Here is a 22378-nt window from a genome sequence, read left to right as displayed (position 1 = left end):
TAAAATTATGTGCATTTTTAGTTCAAACAACAGATCGTTTCCTTTTGTGAATACCTTTACATTTGGGGTGCATGAATTTTCTGGATCACTTGTGGGTTAATTACTACAGGTAACTTATCATCTGCAACCAAACGATGTTGAAGAGAATTTTTTTTTTTTTTTGCTGGGAGTTAACCTATCTTCCAGAATGTAATTCAGTTTTTCGTGATGTTTTCGCGCCTACATTCGTTTTTACTTACGTTTTCGTGTGGCAAGTACTTCCATTCTCCGCATAAAGCTGAGGTGTTGTGATGCACACGTAACTGTAACAAATATTTTTCACAAATAACGTAGTAAAACATTTTTCACTTCACCAGAACACAGTGTGATTGTGGTTTGTTGTGTGTCCCAGCCCAGCCAGTGTTCTTTAGTTCACCAGAGACAATTGTTCAAATGGCTCTGAGCACTATGGGACTCAACATCTGAGGTCATCAGTCGCCTAGAACTTAGTGTTGTGGCGTAGCAAGACAGCCACGCCACGGAAGTAGCCGAAAGGCACGCGTTTAGTTCACGCAGGCAAGAGATAGGTCTGTAACAGGATACGTAATGAATGCTATAAAGAAAAGTACGTAGCTTCTGGAATACTTAACTTTAATCCATCCTTGATGCATCGCTATTGACGATACAAGTGAGACTTTTTAGATACATGCAATATTACTAATGGCGCCTTGCTAGGTCGTAGCCATTGACTTAGCTGAAGGCTATTCTAACTATCGGCTCGGCAAAGGAGCGAGGCTTCGTCAGTATAGTCGCTAGCTACGTCGTCCGTACAACTGGGGCGAGTGCTAGTCAGTCTCTCTAGACCTGCCTTGTGGTGGCGCTCGGTCTGCGATCACACAGTGGCGACACGCGGGTCCGACATGTACTAATGGACCGCGGCCGATTTAAAGCTACCACCTAGCAAGTGTGATGTCTGGCGGTGACACCACACTTAGAACTACTTAAACCTAACTAACCTAAGGACATCACACACATCCATGCCCGAGGCAGGATTCGAACCTGAGACCGTAGCGGTCGCGCGGTTCCAGACTGAAGCACCTAGAACTGCTCGGCCACACTGGCCGGCAGTTCACCAGAGAGTTCGGCGACAAATTTGAATTTTGTTTCCATTTTATCTTTGTGTGTGCTTGTGTGTAGACTTTATCTGTTTATGCTGTTTTTATTTGTAAAGTTCCTTTAAAGTGTTAAATAGTGTGCCCTTGCAGAGTGTAGTGTATTCGTTTAACACCTGTTTTCCTTTATTCGTTTAAGACCTGTTTTCCTTCCGCTATTGCCTTCAAGTTTTCCCCAATGGTCAGTTTGCTACACAGGCTGTGGCTGGGTTTTAGTATCCTTAAGTCTGTTTCTATTGTGGTTGGGTGGGGGTTGTTGGCTATAAGGTGGTGTCAGCAAATGTGCTATGGGAGCTGTCGCTTTTTAAAGCTCTAAGATGTTCCGAGTATCTCGTTATGAAGTTTCTGCAGTTTGTTTTATGTATACCGATTGGCAAGTGTTGCATGTGAGTTCATATATTCCTGACCTGTTAAATTTATCCGAGGGTTTTTCTTGTGTTCTGATCTTTTTCTGTGTTGTGTTCTCCGTCCTCTATCCTATTTGGAGTCTCTGTTTCTTTAATATGTTGCCTATTCTGTGAACAATCTTGTTATCGTAGGTGAACTACGTTATTTGTGAAAAATACTTGTTATAGTTACGTGTGCATCACAGCACCTCACCATTATGCAGAGAATGGAAGTACTTGCCACACGAAAACGTAAGTAAAAACGAATATAGGCGCGAAAACATCGCGAAAAACTGAATAACATTCTAGAAGATAGGTTAACTCCCAGCAAAAAAAAAAATCCGATCATGTCTTCTGGGTGCTTGACTTTTTTGCCAAGGCGTCCAGATGTACAGGGTGTTTCAAAAATGACCGGTATATTTGAAACGGCAATAAAAACTAAACGAGCAGCGATAGAAATACACCGTTTGTTGCGATATGCTTGGGACAACAGTACATTTTCAGGCAGACAAACTTTCGAAATTACAGTAGTTACAATTTTCAACAACAGATGGCGCTGCGGTCTGGGAAACTCTATAGTACGATATTTTCCACATATCCACCATGCGTAGCAATAATATGGCGTAGTCTCTGAATGAAATTACCTGAAACCTTTGACAACGTGTCTGGCGGAATGGCTTCACATGCAGATGAGATGTACTGCTTCAGCTGTTCAATTGTTTCTGGATTCTGGCGGTACACCTGGTCTTTCAAGTGTCCCCGCAGAAAGAAGTCACAGGGGTTCATGTCTGGCGAATAGGGAGGCCAATCCACGCCGCCTCCTGTATGTTTCGGATAGCCCAAAGCAATCACACGATCATCGAAATATTCATTCAGGAAATAAGACGTCGGCCGTGCGATGTGGCCGGGCACCATCTTGCATAAACCACGAGGTGTTCGAAGTGTCGTCTAAGGCAGTTTGTACCGCCACAAATTCACGGAGAATGTCCAGATAGCTTGATGCAGTAATCGTTTCGGATCTGAAAAATGGGCCAATGATTCCTTTGGAAGAAATGGCGGCCCACACCAGTACTTTTTGAGGATGCAGGGATGATGGGACTGCAACATGGGGCTTTTCGGTACCCCATATGCACCAGTTCTGTTTATTGATGAAGCCGTCCAGGTAAAAATAAGCTTCGTCAGTAAACCAAATGCTGCCCACATGCATATCGCCGTCATCAATCCTGTGCACTATATCGTTAGCGAATGTCTCTCGTGCAGCAATGATAGCGGCGCCGAGGGGTTGCCGCGTTTGAATTTTGTATGGATAGAGGTGTAAACTCTGGCGCACGAGACGATACGTGGACGTTGGCGTCATTTGGACCGCAGCTCCCACACGGCGAACGGAAACCCGAGGCCGCTGTCGGATCACCTGCTGCACTAGCTGCGCGTTGCCCTCTGCGGTTGCCGTATGCGGTCGCCCTACTTTTCCAGCACGTTCATCCGTCACGTTCCCAGTCCATTGATATTTTTCAAACAGATCCTTTATTGTATCGCTTTTCGGTCCTTTGGTTACATTAAACCTCCGTTGAAAACTTCGTCTTGTTGAAACAACACTGTGTTCTAGGCAGTGGAATTCCAACACCAGAAAAATTCTCTGTTCTAAGGAATAAACCATGTTGTCTACAGCACACTTGCACGTTGTGAACAGCACACGCTTACAGCAGAAAGACGACGTACAGAATGGCGCACCCACAGACTGCGTTGTCTTCTATATCTTTCACATCACTTGCAGCGCCATCTGTTGTTGAAAATTGTAACTACTGTAATTTCGAAAGTTTGTCCGCCTGAAAATGTACTGTTGTCCCAAGCATATTGCAAGAAACGGTGTATTTCTATCGCTGCTCGTTTAGTTTTTATTGCCGTTTCAAATATACCGGTCATTTTTGAAACACCCTGTAGGTGTAAACAAGGTAGAGCAGGGTGGGTCACAGAACGGTACTGGCCCCCCGGGGAGCAGGCCCCAGAGCCGAGCTGGTATACGCACCCTCGATGAGCTGGTCCAGCATGGCGTACAGGTGGGAGGTGGCCTCGTCCGTCATCACCCAGCCCGCCGTCGTCATCTCCAGCCGGCCCTCCTCCAGCAGCCGGCGCACCACTCGCCGCTTCGTCGGGTGAGCCCTGCACACCAAAAACACCCCAACTGCTCACTCCACTCGCGCCATCCAACACGTACACAGTATTCACTCGCTCTTTACAGACCAACTTCATCGAATATACGATCTTCATCACCTGTAGAATATTCAGAAGAAAAGAGAGTTTGTGCCAGACCGGGACTATGACCCCGATATCCCATTGGTTGCGAGTGGTCGCCTGAACCACTTCGGCTACCCAAGAAAGCCTCCAGAAGCTGGAGAGGAGACACCAGTCCAAATGGAGATTTTGGTCACTCCTGGATGCGTGCTCGGATTTCTGAAGTGGTTAGGGCCACCGCTCGCAACAAGCGGGATATCCGGGTTCGAATTCCGGTGAGGCACAAATTATTTATGGTTCTTTTCTATATATATATATTCTACAGCTGAGCCGGAACTATCATTGCAATTAGCGAGTTTGAAAGGCAAACCTACGTTTCTAGCATTTGTAAACTTAGAGAAAGCTTTTGAAAATGTTGACTGGAATACTCTCTTTCAAATTCTGAAGGTGGCAGGGGTAAAATACAGGGAGCGAAAAGCTATTTACAATTTGTACAGAAAGCAGATGGCAGTTATAAGAGTCGAGGGGCACCAAAGGGAAGCAGTGGCTGGGAAGGGAGCGAGACAGGGTTGTACCCTCACCCCGATGTTATTCAATCTGTATATTGAGCAAGCAGTAAAGGAAACAAAAGAAAAATTCGAAATAGGAATTAAAATCCGTGGAGAAGAAATAAAAATTTTGAGGTTCGCCGATGACATTGCAATTCTGTCAGAGACAGCAAAGGACTTGGAAGAGCAGTTGAACAGAATGGACAGTGTCTTGAAAGGAGGGTATAAGATGAACATCAACAAAAGCCAAACGAGGATAATGGAATGTAGTCGAATTAAGTCGGGTGATGCTGAGAGTATTAGATTAGGAAATGAGACACTTAAAGTAGTAAAGGAGTTTTGCTATTTGGGGAGCAAAACAACTGATGATGGTCGAAGTAGAGAGGATATAAAATGTAGACTGGCAATGGCAAGGAAAGCGTTTCAGAAGAAGAGAAATTTGTTAACATCGAGTATAGATTTAAGTGTCAGGAAGTCGTTTCTGAATGTATTTGTATGGAGTGTAGCCATGTATGGGAGTGAAACATGGACGATAAACAGTCTAGACAAGAAGAGAATAGAAGCTTTCGAAATGTGGTGCTACAGAAGAATGCTGAAGATTAGATGGGTAGATCACTTAACTAATGAGGAGGTATTGAATAGGATTGGGGAGAAGAGAAGTTTGTGGCACAACTTGACAAGAGGGAGGGACCGGTTGGTAGGACATGTTCTGAGGCATCAAGGGATCACCAATTTAGTACTGGAGGGCAGCGTAGAGGGTAAAAATCATAGAGGGAGACCAAGAGACGAATACACTAAGCAGATTCAGAAGGATGTAGGTTGCAGTAGGTACTGGGAGATGAAGAAGCTTGCACAGGATAGAGTAGCATGGAGAGCTGCATCAAACCAGTCTCAGGACTGAAAACCACAACGACAACAAGAACAACAACAACCCTTTATTTGGCAAATGGTGAAAATAAAAACAAAAAATTTTTTTCAGTGCTTATATTTATTTATTATGCTTAAAGAAATACAATTCAGTCAGTTTTAGAAATTTTTGATAAATATTATGAAATGTTGTAAGCAACATTGCCAGCAGTAGACCACATTTATACATACTATAGAAAAAAAGTGTTTGCCAATAACCTCAAGCAAAAGGTTTCCTGCACGTGAGTAATTTAATTTATAAACACATTTATGCATTCCTGCTGTGTAATAGAACTGTTTCATTTTCCCTTCTAGTTCTTCTTGCAATAGAATTTTTGGAAACTCCAGACACACGAGCACGAGAAAAATCTTAAAACCCCATTTGTGTGGCTTGTTTCGAATATATTGGCGCAAATTACCTGCTCCTGTACCTTTATATGGAACCATCATCTCATCTATAGAAAATTCCGACTCTTGTTTCTGCTCAAGGCAGTTCTTTACAATTGACTCAACAACAGGTCTTATTTTGAAAAGTCTGTCAGAAGAGTTCACAGCATTCTCATTGTTCGTAATATGCAGGTATCGGCGGAGTTTCTGAAAGCGCTTCAAACTGAAAATGCTGGTGATTTTTTCGCAATTCATTGACTGAGACCAATAGTCACTGTACGAAGGCATAGAAGAAAGACCCATGTATATCAGAACACCGAAAAATTGTTCCATTTCATTTATATTGGCGTTTACTGACGTGGTAGTTCGTTGCACAGAGTATAAGTTCGTTTCCTGCACAATTTTGTCAATTAGTTCTGAATCAAAGAATCTTGTGAAATAACCCAGTGGTGTATTGCGTTCATCATAAAACACAGGAGAGAGACTTTCTGCCCTAACAGTTATATCTTCCTTTACCCACATTTAAGTGACTGCTTTTGTAATTTTCTTTTTCACTTAACTGACACTTGCACTAGAAGGATTCACTGCAGAAGGTCCTTGCACATGTTCAGCTTCTGAGATTTCACATCCTGAATCAGAATCAGTTTCTGGTATAACTAGGTTACGGAAGTGAGATTGACTCTCTGGAATATAGTCTGGATCATAATCACTACAGTCTGCCAAAACGAGTTCAGAGTCTTCAGATTCGCTTAGATCAGACAAAGCCGGGTTTTCTGGTGGAACTACTATTCCTCTCGCTTTTTTAATTTCATAAAATATTCTGGAATCCATAGCTAAAAAGCCCCCAAAAATAAAAATGTCTACTCTTTCACGCTGTAAGAATATGTGACATACTAATGACACATGTCCCAACTATGGGCAATGTTGCTAACAGGCAACATAAAAGTTTTATACTATTTACGTAATTCAAAACAATATTATATTGAAATATTTCTGCTGTAAACTTGCCTCTGGGTATATTTTGAAGAAAATCTGCTAAGATTACTGCCAATTTATTGAAATCCACTCTTTCAGAACCAAAATAAGACACCCCTGTTGCTCACACGAGGAGATCAACACCACTGCACAAACTGCCATCTCGTGTGGAAAACCTTGAACTATTACAACAACTGGCATTCACAGTATGTAAAGGAACATTGCCTGGAGGCAACAATGCCAGTAAAAGGCACTGGGAAGTAAAAGGCACTGTCCCATAAGGCCAACGTAAATTTGATGTTGCCTGAGAGCAACACTGCCAAATAAAGGGTTAAAACAGCTGTTGATCGGAAACGCAGTGTCTCAGACACTGCACCACAGAGTGTCACAGAATAGGAATTTCTATGCTGTCAGCATAACGTACTGTCCTTCAGACTGCAAGTGTCATATAACTTTAGCATAATGCTGTTGGTTTACAATTTACATCAAGCATGGGTATAGCATTCGGTTATGGGATCGGGGCACAGTCATGAATTATTACAGTACAAACTCTCTGACTAAACCAAATGTAGCTTCTGGTCACATCCATTCTCAACATGCTACAGATGCCAAGGATTTTAATTATAAGAGCAATAAAAATAAGGTTTAATACAATAATAATAATTCGCTTCTATCACTCCTTAGTTCGTCATTTAAGCTTTACTTCCAGCAAATCTCACTTCAGAAAAATATACCATTCTAAAAGCAATCATCCGAATGTACGAAGGGTAGGCCCTACTTGTATTTCGATCTTAATTTATGAACAATACTAGCACAACAGTTCACAAAAATTTAGGACGACAACATATCAATAATAATAATAATACACTCCTGGAAATGGAAAAAAGAACACATTGACACCGGTGTGTCAGACCCACCATACTTGCTCCGGACACTGCGAGAGGGCTGTACAAGCAATGATCACACGCACGGCACAGCGGACACACCAGGAATCGCGGTGTTGGCCGTCGAATGGCGCTAGCTGCGCAGCATTTGTGCACCGCCGCCGTCAGTGTCAGCCAGTTTGCCGTGGCATACGGAGCTCCATCGCAGTCTTTAACACTGGTAGCATGCCGCGACAGCGTGGACGTGAACCGTATGTGCAGTTGACGGACTTTGAGCGAGGGCGTATAGTGGGCATGCGGGAGGCCGGGTGGACGTACCGCCGAATTGCTCAACACGTGGGGCGTGAGGTCTCCACAGTACATCGATGTTGTTGCCAGTGGTCGGCGGAAGGTGCACGTGCCCGTCGACCTGGGACCGGACCGCAGCGACGCACGGATGCACGCCAAGACCGTAGGATCCTACGCAGTGCCGTAGGGGACCGCACCGCCACTTCCCAGCAAATTAGGGACACTGTTGCTCCTGGGGTATCGGCGACGACCATTCGCAACCGTCTCCATGAAGCTGGGCTACGGTCCCGCACACCGTTAGGCCGTCTTCCGCTCACGCCCCAACATCGTGCAGCCCGCCTCCAGTGGTGTCGCGACAGACGTCAATGGAGGGACGAATGGAGACGTGTCGTCTTCAGCGATGAGAGTCGCTTCTACCTTGGTGCCAATGATGGTCGTATGCGTGTTTGGCGCCGTGCAGGTGAGCGCCACAATCAGGACTGCATACGACCGAGGCACACAGGGCCAACACCCGGCATCATGGTGTGGGGAGCGATCTCCTACACTGGCCGTACACCACTGGTGATCGTCGAGGGGACACTGAATAGTGCACGGTACATCCAAACCGTCATCGAACCCATCGTTCTACCATTCCTAGACCGGCAAGGGAACTTGCTGTTCCAACAGGACAATGCACGTCCGCATGTATCCCGTGCCACCCAACGTGCTCTAGAAGGTGTAAGTCAACTACCCTGGCCAGGAAGATCTCCGGATCTGTCCCCCATTGAGCATGTTTGGGACTGGATGAAGCGTCGTCTCACGCGGTCTGCACGTCCAGCACGAACGCTGGTCCAACTGAGGCGCCAGGTGGAAATGGCATGGCAAGCCGTTCCACAGGACTACATCCAGCATTGCTGTGAAAGGTGGATATACACTGTACTAGTGCCGACATTGTGCATGCTCTGTTGCCTGTGTCTATGTGCCTGTGGTTCTGTCAGTGTGATCATGTGATATATCTGACCCCAGGAATGTGTCAATAAAGTTTCCCCTTCCTGGGACAATGAATTCACGGTGTTCTTATTTCAATTTCCAGGAGTGTATGTCAATGATAAGATTCACTGATGACAATGCCATCCTCACTGAATGTCAAGAAGAATTACATGGCATGTTCAGTAGAATGAAAAGTCTAATGAGTACAGCACATAAATTTTTAATTTGTGGGAAGTTTGCCGCGCGGAATTAGCCGAGCGGTCTTTTGCACTGCAGTCATGGACTGTGCGGCTGGTCCTGGCAGAGGTTCGAGTCCTCCCTCGGGCATGGGTGTGTGTGTTTGTCCTTACGATAATTTGGGTTAAGTAGTGTGTAAGCTTAGGGACTGATGACCGTAGCAGTTAAGCCCCATAAAATTTCACACACATTTTGAACATTTTGGAAAGTTCCAATGGGACCAAACTGCTAAGGTCATCGGTACCTAGCCCTACACACTACTTAATCTAATTTAACCTAACTTACGCTAAGGACAACACTCACACCCATGCCCGAGGGAGGCCTCGAACCTCCGACGGGGGAAGCCGCGCAAACCGTGACAAGGCGTACACATTGCGCCCAAGTTTTAACTGGGCCACTTCCTGAATGAATGCCCATTTTTTAGCCGTTTACGTTCCCGCTTGGGTCGGCCGTCTGAGTTATTGGCAGATTCAGAAAATCACGCGAGGGCTGTCGACTGCGTTTTACTCTTTATCCGCCAAAGCAATATGGCGAAGGCTATTTAATTTTTAGTTTTGTACGTTCGTTTCTGTATGGTGTCTTTTTTAGCCCTATCTCCGGGTCCCTGTTTTTAGTTGGCTACTCTTATGTCAGTTGGGACTGATGTATAGTCGTTCTCTAACTCCTTTCTGTCTTCGTGTTATATAGTTTTCATTTAGGCGCGTATGACCCCAGTTGTTTTTGCACCCTAATGCAAAACAAAACAAATAAACAAACCCCGCGCGGCGCTACAGAATGTACAATCATGCTCATAAATTAAGGATAACGCTGATACATGGTGAAAAAACGCTCTGGTGGGCGGTTTGCGGGGTTAAATCACCTCGGGGTATGACCGTGGGGTGCATCTGACCTGCGGTCGTCGCACGGTGGCGCTGGCAGCAGTCCACATACGCAGAGGTGTGTTGGTGTGTGTCAGAGTACGGTGCAGCCAGGAAGTGTGCAGACGTTTTCAGACGTGCTAATGGTGACTGTGTGTCGAAAATGGCTCAAAGAACACATATGGGTGACGTTATGAGGGGTAGAATACTAGGGCGACTGGAGGCTGGTCAAACACAGCAGGTCGTAGCATGGGCCCTCCGTGTGCCACAAAGTGTGATCTCAAGATTATGGCAGCGATTCCAGCAGACAGGAAACGTGTCCAGGCGCTACAGTACTGGACGTCCACAATGTACAACACCACAAGAAGACCGGTATCTCACCATCAGTGCCCGCAGACGGCCACAGAGTACTGCAGGTAGCCTCGCTCGGGACCTTACCGCAGCCACTGGAACAGTTGTCTCCAGACACACAGTCTACAGACGACTGAACAGACACGGTTTATTCGCCCGGACACCTGCAAGGTGCATTCCACTGACCCCTGGTCACAGGAGATCCCGTAAAGCCTGGTATCAAGAACACAGTACACGGTCATTGGAACAGTGGTCCCAGGTTATGTTCACAGACGAGTCCAGGTATAGTCTGAAAAGCGATTCTCGCCAGGTTTTCATCTGGCGTGAACCAGGAACCAGATAGCAACCCCTTAATGACCTTGAAAGGGACCTGTGTGAAGGTCGTGGTTTGATGGTGTGGGATGGGATTATGTTTGGTGCACGTACACCCCTGCACGTCTTTGGCAGAGGAACTGTAACAGGTCAGGTGTATCGGGGCGTCATTTTGCACCAGTATGTGCACCTTTTCAGGCGTGCAGTGGGTCCCACCTTCCGCCTGATGGATGATAACGCACGGCCCCACCGAGCTGCCATCATGGAGAAGTACCTCGAAACAGAAGATATCAGGCGAATGGAGTGGCCTGCCTGTCCTCCAGACCCAAACCCCATCGCGCACGTCTGGGATGTTCTCGGTTGACGTATCGCTGCACGTCTTCAAACCCCTACGACACTTCAGGAGCTCCGACAGGCACTGGTGCAAGAATGGGAGGCTATACCCCAGCAGCTGCTCGACCACCTGATCCAGAGTATGCCAACCCCTTGTGCGACCTGTGTACGTGTGCATGGTGATCATATCCCACACTGATGTCGTGGTACATGCGCAGGAAACAGTGGCGTTTTGTAGCACACGTGTTCCGGGACGGTTTTCCCAACTTATCACCAATACCGTGGACTTACAGATCTGTGTTGTGTGTGTTCCCTATATGCCTATGCTATTAGCGCCAGTTTTTGTGTAGTGCCACGTTGTGTGGCACCACATTCTGCCATTATCCCTAAATTATGAGCATGAGTGTAGATTGAAGTTAAACCAAAGAGAGATAAGCTGAAGAATGATGAAAGTAATGAAGAGTTTCACGAAAAATGTTGCGAAAAACACCAAACTGGAGGGGCCGTGAATAGTATGAAGTCAATGAATTGTGCAACCTTGAAAGCAAAATAACACGTGACAGACAAGCAAGTAGGACATAAAAAGCAAGTTAGCCCAAGAGAAGGGGGGACTCATGGCCAAAAGAATATTGCTGGCATCAAACATCGGCCTTAACTCGTGGAATAAATTTCTGAGAATGCACCTATACGTGTCGAGCACAGCGTTTTACGGTAGTGAATCATGTACTGCGGTACAATCTGGGAAAAGGAGAATCGAAGCGTCTGAGACGCGGTTCGCCGGCTGAGGTGGCCGAGCGGTTCTAGGCGCTACAGTCTGGAACCGTGCGACCGCTACGGTCGCAGGTTCGAATCCTGCCTCGGGCATGGATGTGTGTGATGTCCTTAAGTTAGTTAGGTTTAAGTTCTAGGGGAGTGATGACCTTAGAAGTTAAGTCCCATAGTGCTTAGAGCCATTTTTTTGAGACGCGGTTCTACAGAAAGATGTTAAATATCAGGTAAAGTTACGTTCAGATTTGAAGTGAGGAAGTTCTCCGCAGAATTGGCAAGGAGAGGAATATATGGCAAACAATGACGATGATAGGACACCTGCAAAGGTATCAGGAAATAACTTTAATGCCACTAGAGGGAGCTGTAATGGATAAGAACAGTACGAGAAGTCAGGGAGTGGAATACATCCAACAAATAACGGATGACATGGATTGCAAGTGCTGCTCTGACAAGGGGAGGCCGCCAATTGTGAAATTCAGATTCGATTCATACTGCGCATAATAAAAGCTCATGGCCAGAGGTGTAATGTGGCAAAGCACCAAGATGCACTTCTCAGCCGTTGTCGAGAAAATCGACAGTTAAAAGAAACCGTTGCGGTGAAATGCCGCCTACGGTTAGTAATTTTATACAGCGTCGTGGCGCAGCGGTAAGCGCTCGGGTTTGTAATCGGAAGGTCGCCGGATCGAATCTCACGCCATGCAACATTTTTTTTATTATTAGTTTTTCGTAACTCAAATATATATATATATATATATATATATATATATATATATATATACTTTTAATGAATTGCTAATGCATTTTGGTGAAGGCGGATCGCTCTCCAATTGTACCGCCCCCATTTTTCCGTTTGTTTAACAGGGTGTACCAAAGCTCTCACGTCCGCACTGATTTTCGACGATGTTATAAGTTGCGCTAGGGACCGCATCTACCTTCTTTCGAAGTTAGCACGCAACTACGCTTTTCTGCGGCGGCTCGTTTCGGCCCATTCAACATCTGTCCTTCAAGTGTAACGAGCGAGTAACGGAGCTTATATTTCATACCTGCCACAGCAAATTTGTGTTCGTGGGGTTTCTATTCTAATACGAACGTTTGACTTACGCTACACGTATTCGTTTCGGAATATCGTTTCTACGTCTTCCGTTAACTATACGTGGTTAACATTATGAAGACAATTAATAACATTTGTGAAATACTACTTTGTTTGCGGAAAACATAATGATGTTCGAAGTCGCCAGTTTTTCCACGACGAACGACCTTCAACAACTTATTATATGCATAATTGTTGCAACTGATGACTGGGAATTATATATATATATATATATATATATATATATATATACCATTTGAATTGCAAAAAACTAATAATAAAAAAATATTGCATGGCGCGAAATTCGATCCGGCGACCTTCGGATTACGAACACGAACGCTTACCGCTGCGCCACGACGCTGTAGCAAATTGTTAATCGTAGAGAGTAGACTCATCACTACCATTCGTAACGTAGGTCACACCAACGGAAAAATGCTTGTATCAAAGCACAAAAAATGCGAATACCTTTGTGTTTATTTAAAAGACTGACTGAAAAGTGGGGTACGCATGCCTCTTTCTACCTTCCTCAGCACCTTTAGAAACTTTCTCAACCATCTTTTCAGGGTGAAAATATAGGCAACTCACCTCAAACTCCAACATACTCCCCTACCTGTAGCTTACTCACACCCACCAGTCCATCGCTGTACGTCTCTCATACTCATCCACTCACAGCTGCAGTTTCTCACCCACCCATTCATCACAACGTATTGTCATTATCTCTTTATTTCTCTCTAACTGTCTGCAGCTCGTGGTCTTGCGGCAGCGTTCTCGCTTCCCGAGCACGGGGTCCCGGGTTCGATTCCCAGTGGGGTCAGGGATTTTTCCTACCTCTAGACGACTGGGTGTTGTTGTGTCGTCTTCATCACCGTCATTCATCCCCATTACGGTCGGAGAAAGGCAATGGCAAACCCCCTCCACTAGGACCTTGCCATGTACGGCAGTGCGGCTCTCCTGAATCGTCCCATACGCTTCTCAGAGAATGAAACCTCATCATCTCTCTAGCTGTCCCTGTCTCCCATGTCACAGCCCCTTCGTTCTGTGCTACTACTTACAGTCTGCCTCTTACTGCTGATATCTTATCCCTTCCTTCCTACTGCTACTGTCTTTTCTCACTGTCACTATCTCTCTTTTCATTGTTCTCATTGTCACACACTCTGTCTCTCACTATCATTGGCTCTCACCCTCTCCCACTTTCTTCTTCTGTTTACTCCTCTCTCACTGCCACTGTTTCCTCACTCTTTTCCTACAACTATTCTCTCACAGTCAGCTACGTTCCGCTGTCATTGCGTCCCACTGCTTCTCTTACATGGCCCTTGCCTCCTTCACTCTTTCTATACCACGACCACTGTCTGCTATTTTCCGGTATTTATTACTTTTCCGTGCCTTGCCCAACGCCACTGTTTCCTTCTCTCAGCGCAAAAAAGTGCCAACATGTTCGAATGCCACAATTGTTGGGAATTTTTTTAAAAAATGCCGAGAAAACTAGAATGAGGGAGCTAGTACCCCACTGTTCAGTTAGTCTTTAAAAGAAGAGTATATCCTCCTCTTTTGAGCGCCGATGGGAGCATTTTTGGCCTGGTTCCCTTCTTTTCTTGGTACAGCAGGCATGTCACTCGTATGAATAAAACTTTATCGGTCAGTAAAGTCTTGGTACCAGAATGAGATTTTCACTCTGCAGCGGAGTGTGCGCTGATATGAAACTTCCTGGCAGATTAAAACTGTGTGCCCGACCGAGACTCCGCTGCAGAGTGAAAATCTCATTCTGGAAACATCCCCCAGGCTGTGGCTAAGCCATGTCTCCGCAATATCCTTTCTTTCAGGAGTGCTAGTTCTGCAAGGTTCGCAGGAGAGCTTCTGTAAAGTTTGGAAGGTAGGAGACGAGGTACTGGCAGAAGTAAAGCTGTGAGTACCGGGCGTGAGTCGTGCTTCGGTAGCTCAGTTGGTAGAGCACTTGCCCGCGAAAGGCAAAGGTCCCGAGTTCGAGTCTCGGTCGGGCACACAGTTTTAATCTGCCAGGAAGTTTCATATCAGCGCACACTCCGCTGCAGAGTGAAAATCTCATTCTGGAAACATCCCCCAGGCTGTGGCTAAGCCATGTCTCCGCAATATCCTTTCTTTCAGGAGTGCTAGTTCTGCAAGGTTCGCAGGAGAGCTTCTGTAAAGTTTGGAAGGTAGGAGACGAGGTACTGGCAGAAGTAAAGCTGTGAGTACCGGGCGTGAGTCGTGCTTCGGTAGCTCAGTTGGTAGAGCACTTGCCCGCGAAAGGCAAAGGTCCCGAGTTCGAGTCTCGGTCGGGCACACAGTTTTAATCTGCCAGGAAGTTTCATATCAGCGCACACTCCGCTGCAGAGTGAAAATCTCATTCTGGAAACATCCCCCAGGCTGTGGCTAAGCCATGTCTCCGCAATATCCTTTCTTTCAGGAGTGCTAGTTCTGCAAGGTTCGCAGGAGAGCTTCTGTAAAGTTTGGAAGGTAGGAGACGAGGTACTGGCAGAAGTAAAGCTGTGAGTACCGGGCGTGAGTCGTGCTTCGGTAGCTCAGTTGGTAGAGCACTTGCCCGCGAAAGGCAAAGGTCCCGAGTTCGAGTCTCGGTCGGGCACACAGTTTTAATCTGCCAGGAAGTTTCAAAGTCTTGGTAGTTTACTTATTTGAACTTTAAGTAACTCAAAACTAATTTTATACTTCTGAATGGATTTTACATGCACAAAAATTTTGTATGGTTCATGGTGTGGGTTCCTGTAGTCATGTCCTAGTTCATGAACCACGGGCAACGTATGAGTGGCCAAGTAAGTGGTCCCGACACTCGGGATACCAGTTACTTTGGAATAAGGCTGGGCATCTCGGACATATTCTGAGTCGTGGTCACCTTTGTGCTCATACGGCAAAGACTACCAAATCCACCGGTTAGTCCCTCAGCCGTTAGGGGTAAAACCCAATGGGACTCGGGGCAAGTAAGGCTAGCAACCTCCTTCCCTGGTACTTTAAATATGATGCTGGCAACAATCAGAGCAAAATGCCTCGGACCTTTGGAGGTGACGGAATCCCACCTCTAACTGACAAACCAGGGACTCCTAAGATACGACTTGGCAAACAAATGGTAATGAGATGGGGAGCTATTAATATCAATGGGGGCTACTCTGGGAAGAAGGTAGAGCTGGCAGAGGCTGCAAGTAAGATGGGGCTGGACGTTTTAGCTGTTAGTGACATTCGGGTAAGGGGTGAGAAAGAAGAGGTAGTGGGAGAATACAAGGTCTACCTGTCAGGAGTCAAAGCAGGAATAGCACAATGGGGTGTAGGGCTTTACATCAGGAAAGAAATGGAACCCAGCGTAGTTGCAATAAGGTATGTAAACGAACGACTGATGTGGATAGATTTGACAGTGTCTAGCAAGAAAATTAGGATTGTGTCAGTATATTCGCATTGTGAAGGGACAGATCAAGATAAGGTGGATAGTTTTTATGAGGCACTCAGTGATGTAGTTGTTAGAGTAAAGGACAGTGTTCTGCTCATGGGTGATTTTAACGCCAGGATTGGAAATCGAACAGAAGGGTACAAAAAGGTTATTGGTAAATTTGGAGAGGATATGGAGGCCAACAGGAACGGGAAACAACTCTTGGATTTCTGTGCCAGTATGGGCTTAGTAATCACAAACTCCTTTTGTAAACATAAGAACATTCACCGGAATACTTGGGAAGGCAGGGGAACCAGATCTGTCATTGACTATATAATAACAGATCAGGAATTCAGGAAGGCTGTGAGGGACACAGGTGTATTCAGCGGATTCTTTGATGACACTGATCATTATTTAATCTGCAGTGAAATTGGGATTGTGAGGCCGAAAGTGCAGGAGGTCAGGTCCATATGTAGGAGGATAAGAGTGGAGAAACTTCAGGATAAGGAAATCAGGCACAAGTACATAACAGCGATCTCAGAAAGGTACCAGTTACGTGAATGTAGTCAATTACAGTCATTGGAAAAGGAATGGACAAGGTACAGGGACACAGTACTAGAAGTGGCTAAAGAATGTCTTGGAACAGTAGTGTGTAAAAGTAGGATGAGGCAAACAGCTTGGTGGAATGACACAGTCAAGACAGCCTGTAAAAGGAAAAAGAAGGCGTATCAAAAATGGCTACATACCAGAACCCAGGTAGACGGAGAAAGTTATGTTGAAGAAAGAAACAAAGCCAAACAGATAATTGCAGCATCCAAGAAGAAATCGTGGGAAGACTTTGGAAACAGGTTGGAGACTATGGGTCAAGCTGCTGGAAAACCATTCTGGAGTGTAATTAGCAGTCTTCGAAAGGGAGGTAAGAAGGAAATGACAAGTATTTTGGACAGGTCAGGAAAACTGCTGGTGTATCCTGTGGATGCCTTGGGCAGATGGAGGGAATATTTTGATGAGTTGCTCAATGTAGGTGAAAATGCGATCAGTAATATTTCAGATTTCGAGGTAGAATGGGATAGGAATGATGATGGAAATAGGATCACATTTGAGGAAGTGGAAAAAATGGTCAATAGATTGCAGTGCAATAAAGCGGCTGGGGTGGATGAAATTAAGTCGGAACTCATCAAATACAGTGGAATGTCAGGTCTTAAATGGCTACACAGGATAATTGAAATGGCCTGGAAGTCGGGACAGGTTCCATCAGACTGGACAAAAGCAGTAATCAGACCAATCTTTAAACATGGAAACAGAAAAGATTGTAACAACTACAGAGGTATTCTCTTTAATCAGCGTTGTGGGTAAAATCTTCTCAGGCATTGTTAAAAAGAAAGTGCGAGTATTAGTTGAGGACCAATTGGATGAAAATCAGTGTGGGTTTAGGCCTCTTAGAGGTTGTCAGGACCAGATCTTTAGCTTACGGCAAATAATGGAGAAGTGTTATGAGTGGAACAGGGAATTGTAACTATGCTTTATAGATCTAGAAAAGGCATATGACCGGGTTCCTAGGAGGAAGTTATTGTCTGTTCTACAAGATTATGGAATAGGAGGCAAACTTTTGCAAGCAATTAAAGGTCTTTACATGGATAGTCAGGCAGCAGTTAGAGTTGACGGTAAATTGAGTTCATGGTTCAGAGTAGTTTCAGGGGTAAGACAAGGCTGCAACCTGTCTCCACTGTTGTTCATATTATTTATGGATCATATGTTGAAAACAATAGACTGGCTGGGTGAGATTAAGATGTGTGAACACAAAATAAGCAGTCTCGCATATGTGGGTGACTTAGTTGTGATGGCAGATTCGATTGAAAGTTTGCAAAGTAATATTTCAGAGCTAGATCAGAAATGTAAGGACTATGGTATGAAGATTAGCATCTCCAAAACGAAAGTAATGTCAGTGGGAAAGAGGTATAAACGGATTGAGTGCCAAATAGGAGGGACAAAGTTAGAAAAGGTGGACGGTTTCAAGTACTTAGGATGCATATTCTCACAGGATGGCATCATAGTGAAGGAACTGGAAGCGAGGTGTAGCAAAGCTAATGCAGTGAGCGCTCAGCTACGATCTACTCTCTTCTGCAAGGAGGAAGTCAGTACCAAGACTAAGTTATCTGTGCACCGTTCAATCTTTCGACCAACTTTGTTGTATGGGAGCGAAAGCTGGGTAGATTCAGGTTACCTTATCAATAAGGCTGAGGTTACGGATATGAAAGTAGCTAGGATGATTGCAGGTACTAGTAGATGGGAACAGTGGCAGGAGGGTGTCCACAATGAGGAAATCAAAGAAAAACTGGGAATGAACTCTATAGATGTAGCAGTCAGGGCGAACAGGCTTAGATGGTGGGGTCATGTTACACGCATGGGAGAAGCAAGGTTACCCAGAGACTCATGGGTTCAGCAGTAGAGGGTAGGAGGAGTCGGGGCAGACCAAGGAGAAGGTACCTGGATTCGGTTAAGAATGATTTTGAAGTAATAGGTTTAACATCAGAAGAGGCACCAATGTTAGCACTGAATAGGGGATCATGGAGGAACTGTATAAGGGGGGCTATGCTCCAGACTGAACGCTGAAAGGCATAATCAGTCTTAAATGACGATGATGACGATGATGAAAAATTTTGTAGGCACAACAAAGGGTTCCGGAACCACCCTGATGATAAAGGAGACACTTCACAGCATATTTCTCCGTGATGTGTCATTTTGTAAATTACGTTTCTGCCTCACACCGGATTTTACTTGCATATTTTACGTATACCAGTAGCGTAACTTTCAGCCTATGTATCTCTGAAGCTGATAACGATATCTCGATAAATTCAAATGGCTCTAAGCACTATGGGACTTAACATCTGAGGTCATCAGTCCCCTAGAACTACTTAAACCTAACTAACCTAAGGACATCACACACGTCCAGGCCCGAGGCAGGATTCGAACCTGAGACCGCAGGAGCAGCGCGGTTCCGGACTGAAGCGCCTAGACCCGCTCGGCCACAGAGACCGGCTTCTGATGATAAGGCGACACTTCATAGCATATTTCTCCGTGATGCGTCGTTTTGTATACTACGTTTCTGCCTCAGACCGGATTTTAGTTGCGTATTTTACGTATACAAGTAGGGTGACTTTCAGCGTGCGTATCTCTGAAACTGATAACGATATCTGGATAATTTTGAAGTTGTTCGAGATACGGATCTTAGGAATACATCATGAAAATTACAGACATTTGCTGTGCATTGCTCCGATTCGTTACGAAAAACGGGAAAAAAATGCTTTGTTTGAGATTTTCTAAGGAACCGCCCATTAACCAACAAAGATTTATGAAAACGGATGCCGCGCGGGATTAGCCGAGCGGTCTTGGGCGCTGCAGTCATAGACTGCGCGGCTGGTCCCGGCGGAGGTTCGAGGCCTCCCTCGCGCATGAGTGTGCGTGTTTGTCCTTGGGATAATTTAGGTTAAGTAGTGTGTAAGCTTAGGGACTGATGACCGTAGCAGTTAAGTCCAGTAAGATTTCACACACATTTCAACATTTTTGAAAACGTAAAGACGGCACTTCTAAGTGACTTCCGAGAGAATATACCGTTAAAATGTAAGAAATCAGCTGCAGTTATCTATTACTTAGATTTCGCCTCATCCCGGATTTTACGTGTACAGGTAACCTGTATTTCTGAAACGGAAAAATATCAATAAAACAATCATAAAATTATGGCGTATTATGACGGTGACTGTTGTACCACGTACTGCAGCTGTAGAGCGTGCTAACTCGCACAGTGGCTCACGCAGCTTTTGTGAGCAGGTGCGTTTCGTCCCAGCAGCCCATCGTCAGCGCTCGCTTTCGCGTTTAGCGGCACTGGCGGGATGGCTGTGACGCTTCCGGAGCCGGCGTGTTAGTGCTGTTAATGCTCTGGTAACCAGCTGCATATTTGCACTGCTAACGCGGTAAGTACACAGGCACACGCCGGCACATCTGCGATATTTGGCACCGGCGATCTCTGTGCACACACGAGTCCCCGTGTTTGATTTTTTTTTCAGATTTTTCCTGCATTAGAATGGCACGCACAATCCGGACGACTAAACTAGGAAAATTCAGCAGCGGCAACCACAGCCTGATGCAAACAGAGCGAGACCCGCAGTATGCATTACCGCCACAGCTATTTACACTACTGGCCATTAAAATTGCTACACCAAGAAGAAATGCAGGTGATAAACCGGTATTCATTGTACAAATATATTATACTAGAACTGACATGTGATTACATTTTCACGCAATTTGGTGCAAAGATCCTGAGAAATCAGGACCCCGAAAGCCGGCCAGAGTGGCCGAGCGGTTCTAGGCGTTACAGTCTGGAACCGCGCGACCGCTACGGTCGCAGGTTCGAATCCTGCCTCGGGCATGGATGTGTGTGATGTCCTTAGGTTAGTTAGGTTTAAGTAGTTCTAAGTTCTAGGGGACTGATGACCACAAAAGTTAAGTCCCGTAGTGCTCGGAGCCATTTGAACCATTTTTGAGTACCGACAACAACCACCTCCGGCCGTAATAACGGCCCCGATACGCCTGGGCATTGAGTCAAACAGAGCTCGGATGGTGTGTACAGGTACAGCTGCGCATGCAGCTTCAACACGATACCACAGTTCATCGAGAGTAGTGACTGGCGTATTGTGACGAGCCACCATTGACCAGATGTTTTCAATTGGTGAGAGATCTGGAGAATGTGCTGGCCAGGGCAGCAGTCGAACATTTTCTGTATCCAGAAAGGCCCGTACAGGACCTGCAACATGCGGGCGTGCATTATCCTGCTGAAATGTAGGGTTTCGCAGGGATGGAATGAAGGGTAGAGCCACGGGTCGTAACACATCTGAAATGTAACGTCCACTGTTCACAGTGCCATCAGTGCGAACAAGAAGTGACCGAGACGTGTAACCGATGGCACCCAATACCATCACGTCGGGTGATACGCCAGTATGGCGATGACGAATACACGCTTCCAATGTGCGTTCACCGCGATGTCGCCAAAAACGGACGCGACCATCATGATGCTGTAAACAGAACCTGGATTCATCCGAAAAAATGACGTTTTGCCATTCGTGCACCCAGGTTCGTCGTCGAGTACACCACCGCAGGCGCTCCTGTCTGTGATGCAGCGTCAAGGGTAATCGCAGCCACGGTCTCCGAGCTGATAGTCCGTGCTGCTGCAAACGTCGTCGAACTGTTCGTGCAGATGGTTGTTGTCTTGCAAACGTCCCCATCTGTTGACTCAGGGATCCAGACGTGACTGCACGATCCGTTACAGCCGTGCGGATAAGATGCCTGTCATCTCGACTGCTAGTGATACGAGGCCGTCGGGATCCAGCACGGCGTTCCGTATTACCCTCCTGAAGCCACCGATTCCATACTCTGCTAACAGTCATCGGATATCGACCAACGCGAGTAGCAATGTCGCGATACGATAAACCCCAATCGCGATAGGCTACAATCCGACCTTTATCAAAGTCGGAAATGTGATGGTACGCATTTCTCCTCCTTACACGAGGCATCACAACAACGTTTTACCAGGCAACGCCGGTCAACTGCTGTTTGTATATGAGAAATCGGTTGGAAACTTTCCTCATGTCAGCAAGTTGTAGGTGTCGCCACCGGCGCCAAGCTTGTGTGAATGCTCTGAAAAGCTAATCATTTGCGTATCGCAGCATCTTCTTCCTGTCGGTTAAATTTCGCGTCTGTACCACGTCGTCTTCGTGGCGTAGCAATTTTAATGGGCAGTAGTGTAACTCTAGAGACAGAAAAATCTAACTTCATAACGGCACAATCTAGTTTTGTGTGAGAATCAATAGTGGACAGTGGTAACTCTATCTCCTTTCGTTAAGCAGGATTAAATTTCTTTTTATATTTGATATTCCGTGCATCATTTTTACGGCATGCGACGAAGATGCGCGACGAGGCGTTTTCCATTCATATTAAGCATTTCTATGTGACTATGGTTGCATGCCGTCTATTGAGAGGTGTTTTTTATTTAATCTAGACACTGAGGTGACAAACGTCAGGGGATAGCGATGTACAATATACAGATGCCGGTAGTATCGCGTACACAATGTACAAAACGGCTACGTTAGCGGAGCTGTCATTTCTACTCAGGTTACCCGCATGAAAAGGTTTCCGATGTGACCATGTCGCTTGGACCGTAGATGACTCCAAAATCGTGGCCTGATCAGACGGGGTTCGAGTTTGGAGCAGAGCCCATGAAGTCACGGACCCAAGTTGTCAAGACACTGTGCAAGCTGGT

General features: G+C 45.7%; 1 protein-coding gene across 1 annotated transcript in view; it reads right to left on the bottom strand.

Annotated features, from left to right (window-relative positions):
• LOC124554176 (alpha-mannosidase 2) overlaps positions 1 to 22378 on the bottom strand; it is a 792511-nt gene that overhangs the window by 316559 nt on the left and 453574 nt on the right. The window contains exon 4 of the mRNA XM_047128249.1: positions 3564 to 3697. Within this exon, the coding sequence (XP_046984205.1) occupies positions 3564 to 3697 (134 nt within the window). The remainder of the gene's footprint in view (positions 1 to 3563; positions 3698 to 22378) is intronic.

This window comes from Schistocerca americana, chromosome 11 (genome assembly GCF_021461395.2).
Source record: "Schistocerca americana isolate TAMUIC-IGC-003095 chromosome 11, iqSchAmer2.1, whole genome shotgun sequence".
Taxonomy (NCBI): domain Eukaryota; kingdom Metazoa; phylum Arthropoda; class Insecta; order Orthoptera; family Acrididae; genus Schistocerca; species Schistocerca americana.
Note: the sequence above shows the minus strand (reverse complement) of the source record. Positions and strands in the feature narration are given on the sequence as shown.